This window comes from Ictidomys tridecemlineatus, chromosome 12, assembly GCF_052094955.1.
Source record: "Ictidomys tridecemlineatus isolate mIctTri1 chromosome 12, mIctTri1.hap1, whole genome shotgun sequence".
Classification (NCBI taxonomy): domain Eukaryota; kingdom Metazoa; phylum Chordata; class Mammalia; order Rodentia; family Sciuridae; genus Ictidomys; species Ictidomys tridecemlineatus.
In genome coordinates this window covers 114814235-114826742 of record NC_135488.1, presented here as the reverse complement: position 1 = coordinate 114826742, position 12508 = coordinate 114814235, and the positions used below count along the sequence as shown (strand labels likewise).

Below are 12508 nucleotides of genomic sequence, written 5' to 3'. Positions count from 1 at the left end.
CCCCCCTGTGCCCTGGGCTCACCGTCCTGCGGCCTCAGCCTCACCTTGGGAAGGGGGAGGCACAGGACAGACCCTGGGAGCATTTCTCCAAGACCAGAGACCCTCCAACCACAAGAGCCGTTGCTCGAAGCCTTTCCGTTTCTGTGCCTTTCTTGTGGGTGTGCGGGAAGAAACCACTGCCACCTCTGCCACCTCTGCCACCTCTGTCACCTCTGTCACCTCTGCCACCTCTGCCGGGCTTCCTGCCTGCTCAGAGCAGCACGTCCCTGTGAACAGGCTGCAGGGAGTCTTTTCTATTCCCTCTCTAACTGTTTATGATCATCCCTTAGAACGAGTTCGGGTAAGGAGGATTTCTGGGTCAAAGGATACACCGACTCTAAGTTTTGAGACACTGCCAAGCATTTGATTAAAGATGTATCATTTTGATATGTTGCCAGATGTCCATTTAACCAGGAGTAAATACCAAAAGGAAGGGGGAAGAGGCCTCGTGGGCAGTTGTTTCAGAGAAAAGGGAATCTGTAGCTCATGGTTTCAGAACAGTTTCCTGTCTATGGGGTGCACCACCCACCTTGGGAGCACGCGGATGTGGGCTTACCGTGTGTGACACCTGGGAGCCTGCGTGTCTTGGTAAGGGTCAACAGACACGCCAGGGCATTCTGTCTCAGATGAGATGTCAGAGTCCTCCTAACAGCGGAGCGATGGGGACTTAGTGGAGTGCTTGTTCTGTAAGCCTTTAGGGAAGAACAAATGTCTTTCTTGATGCTAGTTTTATAGATCCCCAGGGCTTTCTGATATCTTTGTGGTCACTAATGAATTCTCCAAGTTAAAAATGGCTTTAACTAATTTCAAAGAGATGTGTGTTTTAAACAGTCATATTTAGAGGGAGTATCTTGTTCAGTGACACAGTGCCAGGGGTCTTAGCAGCAGAGTTGTAACTGTTAGTGTTGGACGGTGACCTGCCTAAAGAGAGGGGCCTCAACACCAGCCTGTGCACAGGAAGATCCAAGATGGTTAGAAACCCCATCTGTTCCAGTACCTCCTTCCTTGCAGCCAGGGCAAGGCTGTCCCTGCAGGATAAGGTCGGTGTCCTGTTAGCAGGAGCTTTTGGCTCTTGAACATCTAATTATCCGCCTGGCAGAGCGTTCACATGGCCTTACTGAAAGGAGCCTTAGTTACGGTGTGCAGAGGAGTCAAGTGGGCTCTGCTCATTGTCAAGGACCTGGAAGAAGTGGAAGAATTAACCCATCTCCAGAAGCTCCCGTGAAAGCCCCGCTTGGGCTTCTTTCTGTCATCGTCTCTCCTTTGTTTCTCAACAGTATCTGCTGAAGGTCAATGAAATCAAGATTAAGAAAGGAGTGGATTTACTTCAGAATCTGATCAAGTATTTTCATGCCCAATGCAAGTAAGTCCCTTTCTTTTTCATGATGTCATTTGAATGTTTGCCAGGGAGTGGTAGCATGCAGTATTGTAGGTCATTTAGGAATCCCCAGTCAGAGGAACCAAGCACCGGTATGTGCTGTGTGAGTGAACCTGGAGAACCTGGCACATAAAGGGGGACAGACACAGAAGGCCATGTCCTGTGTGGTTTGGTTTCGACAATCCAGGAATAAGCAGATTCATAGAGAAGCAGATTATGGGGCTAGGGATGTGGCTCAAGCGGTAGCACACCCATGCCTGGCATGCGTGCGGCCCGGGTTCGATCCTCAGCACCACATACAAACAAAGATGTTGTGTACGCCGAAAACTGAAAAATAAATATTGAAATTCTCAAAAAAAAAAAAAAAAAAGAAGCATATTATGGCTGCATCAGCCTGAGCAAGGAAGACCTGGGGGATGATTGCTAATGGGTACAGCCTTGCTTTGGAGGGGTAATGAAAAGTTCTGAAGTTGGTGCTGATTGAACAACTTCAAGAATATACTAAACCCACCTTACTCTCCACTTTCGAAGGGTGAACTTAATGGTTTGGTAATTATATCTCAGTAAAAAGTAAAAATATGCATACAATATTTTAAAAAATCCACAGTAGTTCCTAAATGTCTTTTATTTTTGCTCTTTTTGTGTGAGGGGCAAACTGGTTTATCTGACCCATGATTTTGGATGTTTTTAAGAGAAATGAGATGATGTTGATACAGTGTATTAAATTAGGAAAAGTCTTTCCTTTATTATGATATTATAAGGCCAGGGACCTTGATGAAGGAGGGAGGGTGCGAATAAGAAAGAAGGAGAAACTTCATGTTTCACCTCAACTTGGCCCTGCATCAGCGGCCTCATCACCTGCTTCTGCTCCCAGACCCCAGTTGCTGGCAAAAGCAGGCGTCTATTAAAAGCCGTTTAGGCCCCTGGCTGTTCACTCACTTGACCGACAGACTCATCCAGTGTGTGCTGTGTCGTGTCCTCTGTGCTAGGGACAGGAGGACTCCTTGCTCCAGAGTCAGGTCAGGGGTTGAACTGAAAAACCAGATGTTGATGAGTGTTCTGCAGTGTAGGAATGTGAGACCAAATATGATAGAATAACCCAGTTTAGACAGAGACTCAGGGTGGCGTTTCTTTTCTCCTTTTCTGTGTTGTTACTGTTAGATTCTCCAACAGTCAGAGCACTGTGCCTAGCACACAGCAGGTACTCAGATATTTCTTGGATTAGGAGACTGTGTTCTGCAATCTAAAGGAGCCGGCAGGTGGGTGGGGAGGGGCGGTCCAGGGAGCGCTGGGGTCTGAAGGCAGGAAAAGGCCAGGTGCCTTAGGAGTGGGGAAGGAGTGGGGTGGAACCAGGGTGAGTGGAAAGACCTGCACGTGGACGGCCTCGGTGTCTCCTGAGGTTCAGGATTTGACCCCGGGTGTTGGGATGTCCTGGAATGGTTTTAGGCAGAGGATCCATTCACATGGTGCTCCTGTGTGTGCCAGGCCCTGTTTGGGGTTCTGCTGATCCAAGAAGCCCAGAAGCAAAGCTCTTCTGCTGGTGATGGTATGTTCCACTGGTGGAGATGCTCCGGAGGCCCATGCATGGACCCTGGCTGTGGCTGGGTCAAGACATGAGCGGGGACAGGGGGCAGCTTCTGGAAGGAGAAGCCAGAGACAGGACCTTCGTGTGGGCATGCGGCTCCCATCCTGGTGCAGCCAGAGAGGACGGTGACTTGTTGGGCGCAGCGGGGGTGGGAGGTGGGACTACCTTGCGGAATCTTTTGGAGGTAGAATCGCCTGTCTCCATACCTTCCCCAGACAGGCTGTGCCCAGGCTGATGTGCCTTTTCTTTTTTCTTCTTTTTTGGTAATGGGGTTTGAGTCCAGAGGTGCTGAACCATTGAGCCACATCCCAAGTCCTTGCTTCTTCTTGTTTGTTTTTGAGATGGTTTCACTAAGTTGTGGAGGCTGGTCTCGAACTTGTGATTTTCTTGCCTCTGTCTTCTGAGTCACCGGGATCACAAACACCTCACCACACGTGGCCCTACTGTGCCTTTTGTGCACACATCGCTCCTTTCCCTGGAATGTTGTCCCGTGCCCCTGGACCCTCCCTAGCTCCTGCCCTCTCCCGGGACCTGGCTCCTGGACTGTGAGCTCCTCAGCTGCATTCTCGTCTCCCAAAGGCACACGTGGCTTCTCCTGCACCACCGCGGCACCCTCTGCACGTGTCCTTCATGGTGTCCTCTGGTCTAATCTCTCTAAGAGTGAAGGACACCCTCTTAGGAGGGTCCGTGCCACTCACTGGGTGTCCCTCAGGACATGGCACGGGTGCCTGGTACGGGTGTGCAGCAGGGCCTCGTGTAGAGAGGACAGCTCTGCTGGAGCAGCGAAGGTCGGATGGCTGGGAGTGTGTGCACAGGTGCTTGTGCCAGGTTGAAAATCTAGAGACCGTCCCAGAGGGCGAGAAGACCTGGCATCTGTAGGATTTTCAAGATGAGCTCTTTGACAGACTCATTTCCTGTGACATGCAGATCCCCCCTCTAGGTCTCGTTTAACCTGGTATGAGGCGGTTTAGGAAGTGGGTCGCTTCCTTGCTGATATTTTATTTTTAGGAAGAAGCTATTCTGGGATTTCCTTTTTTTTCCCTTTATTTTGCCCAAACTATCAGTTGGGTAGCAACAGACCCTTGTGGAAAGTGAACTAGTTGGCCTTTTATGGGCATAAGCTCAGTGACCTATTAAAATAAGAATCTTCCGTTACTTCCTTCTTGGATCTGTGTGTGTGTGTGTGTGTGTGTGTGTGTGTGTGTGTGTGTGTTCACTGCATGATCCTAAATCAGTTACGCTGCTTTGACTTTTTAAATTCATATTTGCGGATAAAACGTGGAGGCTGAGCCTCTGCTGTGGCTCATGGGGGATCTGGGCCTGTGTGCGTTTCACCTGTGGGAGCCCTCCATGTTCGCTCATTGAAGTTCTCATCAACCCTCTTGGCCCAGAAGCCCAGCTCTGCCGGAGGAACCCTCCCTGCACACCGGCCACTGGCGGTGCATGAGGCCACCCTGTTTCACTGAGGTCCTGGAAGCCATACTGGCTCAACCAAGAGAAGTCCTTGAATGTGCATGAGTTGTTTTTTAAACTTGTTTTGCTTTTCTCTTTTTTTAAGAAATACTTCCATGTTCTTTGTCTTTTATTTCACTTAAGAAAATAATTTGCATCTCTGCCTCATTCCTGGATTTCCTGAAAGTTCCTCTGTCAGCCTGGGCTGCTACAGAGGGCGGGTCCTGTTCTCCAGTGCAGTAGGCAGCCTGGGAAACCCTCACTGAAACCCAGGATGGCCGGGTTCTGGCAGGTGGACTGAATGTGGAGGAACTTACTCTTCCAGCACGCACCTCCCTGCTGGACCCATGACGCCCGCTGTTGTCCCGTGAACTAGGGGCGCTGAGTTGATCGGACTTGGTCCACGGTCCTGGAGAAGCTTGTTCTCGAGTGAGGGGAGGGCAGACCCTCAGGGAATGAGGAACGGAGTGTGATGTTAGACTGTGATCCCTGAAGCCTGGGGGTGGGGCGATTTGTCACGTGCTGTAGGGCCAGAGGAACGCTGGAGATCACGATCGCATCTCAGCAGGAGCATTTTCAAGGCTTGAAAATCTGGCCAGGCAGGCGGGGAAATGTGCGATCAAAAGCAAAACTTGATCTGATAATTGTCCATGGTTTAAGTTCCTTGACTGAAGCTTAGAAAAATGTTAATGGGCTCCACTTACGAATAATCTGCCAGGGACGTGGGCTCAGGAATGTCATGGTGACCAAGCCAGCAAGGTGGCCCTCCTGCTCCTCCCTGGAAGCTCCCCCTCCTGCCTGGCTGCATTTTGAGAGTATACCCGGGTGCCGCAGCATGCCTCCTACGGAGTCTGTGGAAAGATGGGGTTTGAGAACCAGAGGGAGGAGGTTCTCCAGGTGGAGGCAGATGGTGAAGACCGGGGAGGCCGAAGTCCCCACTGTAAATCCAAATCTACATCGTTCTTCCGAGTGGATGTGCATTGCGGTGCTGGAAACAGTCGCCGTGAGGAGAAAGCCTTCCCTGAGCCCTTGGCTCCTCTCAGGGCTCCCACCTCGGGGGGAGTTGCCAGGCTGCGGAGGTGCCAGGGCAGAGCCCCTGCTCCCGCTCCCCAGGGCACCTCTGCCTCTAACCTCCTTAACATTGTTCCTGTTCCCAGCCCTAGCTCTCTCACCCATGTTCTCTCCCTCCCTTCCTTCCTGTTTTATAAGAATTTGAAGTGATTAAAGAAATAGTTACATAAAGAAAATTTGTAAATCAAACGTTAGAATCATCTGAGTTCAAGACAGAAGGGAACAGGACAGTTCCTCACTCCTGCAGCTCTGCGGGGCTTCCAGACTTCCTCTGCAGCCTGAAGGCACATCTGCTCCCTGTCAGCCCTGGTGCTGGGAGGGGGAAGTGCGGGGGTGCGCAAGACCTGGCTTTCCTGCCCTAGCTCTGGGGGAGGCACCTGGGTGGGTCTCTCTGACGAGGGGCTACGCCAGAGGCATGCACTGTCTTCAGAAGGAGATGAGTTGGGTGAACTAGAGGATCGGTAGTATGAGAGCTTGTGTGTATCCAGAGGGAAAGGTGAGAACATCCCAGGCTGCGGCCCCTTCGACTGGCTGCAGTGATTTGCAGCTCCCCGGCATGAGCTCCTGCCCTTCCTCCTGGCCGTTGCTGACCCGAGGCCCAGCAGCACCTTCTGTGCTGTTTTCACAGCCCACGAGACACTTGGTGTAAAAATGGTCCCATGAGGCCACTGCTGAGTTTAAAGGCTGAAACCTCACCTGAGAGGAGCACAGGTGAGACCCACATCACCTCCTGCAGGTAGTCTCCTCGGGTCCGGCGACAGGCAGAAGCTGGCAACTTCTCCTCTTCTGGCCCTCCCTGCCTTCCGTCCTGGAACTCGAGACGTAACGGGGGAATCACATGGTAGATAATCCCACTTTGAACACACAGTTGCCAGTGTGGCACACGTGGTGAAGCGAAGGACAAAATGCCGGGAGAATCTACCAGGAAGAGCCCTTTTCAACATGGACACAGCTGGGTGGAACAGGCGCTGCGGGCAGAGGCCTGAGGCTTGAAGAATTTGGTGGCCATGGGGGACCGAGGAGGCCTGTGGGGCTGCCACTGTGTCTGGAGGCGGCAGGGCCAACCACCTAGGCAGCGCAGGGTCGTGTGGTCCAGAGCCTGTGGGGAGGCGGCCTCCTCATTCCCCAGCAGGGTCCCAGCAGCTGGCCTGGGGCAGGCGGCACTGACCTGCTGCGCGGGCCCTGCCCACGCCACCAGTGACCTCACAGCTTCCAGCTCTGCGCTTACGACCCTCCTTTTGCTATTTGACCTTCAGTGCTCCCACCTCGCTGTCCACTCTGTGGGTGGAGTGGGCGCGGCCTGTGCCTCAGAGCTGCCTGTTGGTTGGTTGGTTGGTTGGTTGGTTGGTTGGTTTTACTGTGTTCCTTCTCTTTTTCACGTGGCCATTGCTGTGGAGGAAATTCTCCCAGTCTCACTCTTGCAGCACCCTGTGGCTTTTTTCCCTTGGCCACAGATCCTTCCATTTAGGTGCTCACAAGACTCTGAATCAAAGCTCTTGCTGCCATTTTCAGTAGAATCCTGTTTCTCATTGTCAACCAAAGATCTCAATTTATGTGGGTCAAGAAAAATCACAAGTGCTCAGGCTAATTGTAGTTCCTTTCCTATTCTTCTAGTTTTAAGTGTCCTTTTATTCTTGATTTGCCTGATTTTAAGTTTCTATTCATATAGACGTTCCCCCCCCCCCCCCGGAGTTGGATAATGATGCCAGTCATTTTTCTTTAAAGAAGTTTCTCTCCCTCTGACAAGGTTATTTTCTCCTTTGTGAAGCACAACCTGTGTTTTTTCTTCCCCTAGTTTTTTCCAGGACGGACTGAAAGCAGTAGAAAGCCTCAGGCCTTCCATTGAAACCCTGTCCACGGATCTGCACACGGTGAGCAGCCCCTGTGCCTGTCCTGTGTGCCATCTGGCCTGAGCTCGCTGTGCCACCCAGCAAGGGGCCGCCCCACCCTGCCTGATGGAGGGTGGCTGGGGAGGGTGTGGCCCGCGAGAGGAGCGGTCACCTCCCTGCTGCAGCCTCACCTCTCTCTGCTCCATTTGGCTTTAAAGATCAAGCAGGCCCAGGATGAAGAGCGAAGACAGCTGATGCAGCTCCGAGACATCCTGAAGTCAGCACTGCAGGTGGAGCAGAAAGAGGTGAGGGGATTTAATTTTGAAAGATTGCTATTTAGGTTTCGGAGGCCTGGGGGCTGAGGGGTGGGAAATCCTGGATGCCAGGGATTCTCCGTGGCAAGCAGCACTGAGCATCTCGTGTGTTCTTTTAGTTTTGCCAAAGCATCTTCTTTGTTTTGTCCTGGGGGGTGGGGCACCACCATGGGCATTGATGTAGGGTGGGACTTCTTGCTCCCAGTGGCCAGCTGGCTGTTTCTTGGGGCCTTTCTCACGTTGCACACTTGCCACTTATGCCCCTGGACCTCTGTGGTTTGCTGGCCCTGACATGTCTGGACTCCTTGGGATGGAACAGAGCAGGTGGCTGCCTGGGTTCTTTCGGGCCCTGAGTCTACTCTGTAAGACACAAGGAGTGAGCTTCTCTTAGGGCTCTGTCCTGAGGGGCACATGTCCATGGTCTGTCCTGTGTCACCTGTTGTGTAGTGACAGCTTTGTATGCTCCCTCTAAATTTGTATTTGGGGGGGGGGCTCATGAAAAGAACATGGAGGTAAATTTTAAAGGCAGTTTTGTGATGTGTTTGCTGCAATGTGGATATTACAATGTGGATTTCTTTTTTCCTCTAGTCACAGAGTCACTGTGCTGCCCAGGCTGGCCCTGAGCACCTGGACTCAAGCAGTCCTCCTGCCTCGGCCTCCTGAGTAGCTGGAGTAGAAAGTGAATTTAACGTAAACCTTCCTCCTTGTCAATAAAGGAATGTGTCTAAATGTCCAGTGGGTTTTGGATAAATAACCATTCATCTGCTTAACAGAGCAGAGCATTCACTGTCGGTGTTTTGCTGTAAGATCTTGTACTATAACTGAATGTTGTTGTTTTTCTCCCAAATGCACTTGCCTTTCGTGACCGAAGTCTAGGAGAGTAAGTAGCTCGGTATTTTAACAAATCGGAGGGGTCTGCATGTTTTGTTCATGAACTTCAAAATCCACGTTTCTTCTCCACACATCTTACTGGCTAGCAGCACTTTAAATTTTAGCCCTCCTCTTTCACTGTAGTAGATTTTGCTAAAGGCCAAAGAATTTCCATGTCTGACATGGTGGAGCGGGAATGTTCAGAGTTGCTGGTCCTTCTGTGAAGAGGGAGCAGCTTGCCCCCACCCGCCCGCAGTTCTGCCATCACGGCCTGTACCTCTTAGACTGGCGCCTTCCTGCAGCTGGCTGTGGGCAGCTCGGGGAAGCCCCTGCCTTCTCTGCCCTCCCTCTGTCACATGGGGGTTGTCAAGTGAGAGGCCAGCAGGGTGATGCTGGCACTGCTGTCAGCATGGTGCCTGCCTCTCAGTCCCGGGAACGTGGGTCCTAGTGACTTGATCTCCCCAAACGTGTGTTATAAGCACCAAAAGAAAGGAAGGCAAGGAACACGGAGCGCAGAGGAAACCGCACTCGAACTGTAGGTACAGGAGGCAGGCCAGCCCGGGGGCAGGAGCCCATCAAGGCCTTGGTCTGGGGCATTGGTGGAGTGGTCAGAGCTGAGGAGGAGGGTCAAAAAACAAAGCCCAGGTTTAAAATGAGGAGGAACAGCTGGGTCAGCAGCCCCAGCCCCGGCACCTGGCAGGAGCTGTGTTTGCTCTGACTGCAGATGGAGCCTGGGGAGAGCTGGACGTTGCCAGAGCTCTGTTCCCTTACAGCTTTGCAGAAAAGTGTGAGAGACCCGGCGGCACAGCCACAGTCTCTCAGCCTTTATCCTTTGGTGGGTTCTGTTGGCCAGTCTGCCTGTCCTGCTGGCCTGAGCAACTCAGAGGAACTTTCTTTACTTTGTTCCATGTTCTCCAGGTCCCAAGAGCTGGCCGTGCGTCCTCCAGTCAGTCTCCTGGCTGTGACTGTTGTGTTTCCTGTCCGTCACACTTCGCACTTGGGTTCATTGGACAGTCCATGAACACGGTTGCAAGGACTAAGCAAATGTGCATTAGTTAAATTCACTCATTTTGACATGGTTTTCAGGATTCAGGTTCCAGCCTGTGTTCCTCCTCTTAGTGGCCAGGCACTGAATCCCGGGCCTTGCTGTTGAGGCTGTCCGTCCTTCGATTGGGTTCTTCTCTGTGACTTACAGAGCTGGAGGTGTTGTGTGGCTTCGATTCAGCATGGTGAAAATTCGGACTGACGTGTGGTGATGGTTCATGGAGGTGGGTGGCCTGCCCCAGGACACTGCCTCGATGGGCGGGCAGAGCCACTGCTCCTCACTTTTTTCTGCCAGCTTCAAATTCCACTATTAAGGAGTGAGGAACACTGCCACTACAGCACGGTGGCTCGGGCCATTCTTCATCACCCTGTGGCTGGGCTCTGGATCAAGAGATCCTATGCCTTTATGGCGTAAGTCACAACTCTAAAATCACCTGCCATTCGGATTTTGCTGAAGGTATTTTTCTGCTCTCTGCAAAGAGGATACTACCCTTTGGGTTTTCCATCATTTTGTTAGGAAAATTTTAAGACTTACAGAAAAGTTGAAAACCGGTGAGGCGTGTGCATGTATGCACCCTGGCATTTGACATTGGGAAGATCCTCTGCCGGGTTAAGCCCCTCAGTACTGCTGGGTTTTGGGTGAGCTCTCTCCCTGCCAGCCTCGCCGCTGCCTTCCCATCACCTGTGGGGCTCTGCTGGGATGGACCCATGCGATGCTGCTGAGTCCCTGCTCTCTGACCTTGAGAACAGCCCAGCCTGGGCTCCTGGGGAGATGCTCGGGCTCTGGTTTCAAGGTTTAGAAGCCCAAGTGCTGAAACCACAGTGTTTCCCCTCTCTGCAGCCCTCGCCAGTGGCTTCTCTCTCTCCATCAGTTCTGCTTCTCCTTTTCCAGGTTCCCTGTCTAGTGGGATGTGGCTGGACAGTGGTGCTGTCTGGTGGCAGAGCCCCCACAGGGCCATAATCTCCCCCTGACTCTGGCTTCTGGATTTGTGAACCCTGAATCTGGCCTTATCATCAGCCTCTGCCAGGTGGCCCCTGACCTGCCCCTCCTGCTGAGCTGGTGTCCTGCGCTGGCCTTCTCCTCTGCCACAGTGGAGGGCATGTTGCATTGATTCTGTGGTCAGTGACCCTCTTGTCCATACTCAGTGCAGGCCCCGCACACCCCCCAGAGGAAGAGAGGTGCACTTCTCCCCTCGTCAGAGCTCACAGTCAGGAGGTGGAGCCTTTCTTCATGATGAGCTGGGGAAAGGCTGTTGCCAGGTCCCCTAGAGGTCACCTCCAGGATGCTGGAGCAATTGGTGCTAAAGCAGGTTCAGTTTTATGCCAGAAAGATCTCAATACTATTTTTCTGAGTTTTAGATTTTACATGATAGTAGCTTCAGGTTTGCCTGCGTGTTTGGACAGAGTCAGGGAGTGCCTGGTCTAAAGAAAAGAACACAACAGAATCCTGTCCTCCTTGAGGTGTGGTACAGGGTCCGGTCCTGCTGAGAGGTGGGCGTCCTTCATCCTGCTGCTGAAACCTGCCAACGGTCCTCACTTGGGCGTGTGGCGAGGGCTCCCAGCAGCCTGTCATGACTTTCCCATTGATTTTATGCGGGCTTTTTTTCCCCTTCCCAGGTTGATAGACATATCTCTTCGTTGTGCAGTTAGGTCTTTTGACAAGGTTTATTTTTAGTTTTTCGCCGAGTCCTACAGGTGAACAGTATTTCTGTTTCCTCTCCATACATTGCTCCGGCACTGTTAAAAGCTGGGCTTGCTCTGCATTCCTGGTGCTCTGGGAGAGCATGGGACCTGGGGCCCTCCTCGCCCCACAAGCCAGCAGCTTGCCCTGGTTGCTCCAGGGGGTCCCCAAGGAAAACAAGGTTCTTTCTCCCAAGTGGGGCCGGCATGCTTCGGCCAATGGTCACTCATGTGGAGCAGGCCTTAGCACACCACTGATGCTCAGATGAGGCTTTTTGTTTGTTTTTTGTCTTTTTGTTTTTTCAGAGTTACTGTATGTACTCTGTAGAGTTTGAAAAGTCAGCCTGGACATTGGCGTTTATGGATTGGAAGACGTGTCATTGGTGCAGTGACAGTGAACTCCAATGATCTAGTGTGATTGCCATCAAAAAAAAAAAAAAAAAAAATCTCAGTCAAAATCCTGGCTGTCTTTTTACAGAGATTGACAAGCTGCTTCTAAAGTTCTTATGGAAATGCCAGGGACCCAGAATAGCTAAAACCATCTTCAAAAAGAAGACTCACACTTCCTGATGTCAGAACTCCCTCAGGGCTGTAATCATCCAGGCAGGGTGGTATTGGCATATGGGGGACAGATCAACGACACAAAACAAAGCGTCCCTCTGTGGCCAGTGGGTTTTCAACAGGCGTGCCAGACAGAGGGGAGAAGGGAGAACTGTTTACAGGGGTCTTGAGGCAGCTGGACGGCCACAAGCCAGAGAATGCTGACGAACCTGCTGCGTGCCCTGACCAAAAGTTAACCCGGCATCGACGGAGACCCAAGTGAAAGAGCAAAAGTTATAAAAGTCTTAAAAGAGACTTATAGGTGTAGATCTTTGTGTCCTTGGGTTAGGCAGTGGTCTCTTACCCGTGACTCCTAACAGAAGAAGCAGTAAATTCTGTGCTTCAGAACTCCTCTTTCAGACTGTCATGTGTCCAGGCAGGCTTGTCCCAGAGGTCTGCAGTGCCTCGGGCCTCAGTGAGTCTTTTGCCTCCGGCTGCGGTGTCTGACCCTCCGTCCCTGCATGGCAGCCACAGCTCCCCCTGCCTCTCCACGTCTTTCTCTTGCTGTCCCCTTTGCCTCGAGGACCCTCCCTGACTCTCTGCCAGCGTTTGCCTGCCCCTTTAAGCTCACTTCTTCCCAACTCTTCCTGCGATTTTGTCCATTTGATGCTTCGGGTCTTGAGTGGGTGTGCAGGTATTTATTTTT

The 12508-nt window shown here is 51.9% G+C and overlaps 1 protein-coding gene across 6 annotated transcripts in view; it reads left to right on the top strand.

Moving 5' to 3' along the window:
* Asap2 (ArfGAP with SH3 domain, ankyrin repeat and PH domain 2) overlaps positions 1-12508 on the top strand; it is a 155478-nt gene that overhangs the window by 89151 nt on the left and 53819 nt on the right. For all 6 annotated transcript variants that reach the window (XR_013429281.1, XR_013429280.1, XM_078029687.1 and 3 more), the window contains 3 exons: positions 1317-1402; positions 7321-7396; positions 7573-7659. Coding sequence is in view for 4 of the 6 variants with exons in the window: in XM_078029687.1 (XP_077885813.1) it covers positions 1317-1402; positions 7321-7396; positions 7573-7659 (249 nt within the window). In the remaining 2 variants the exon portion in view is untranslated. The remainder of the gene's footprint in view (positions 1-1316; positions 1403-7320; positions 7397-7572; positions 7660-12508) is intronic.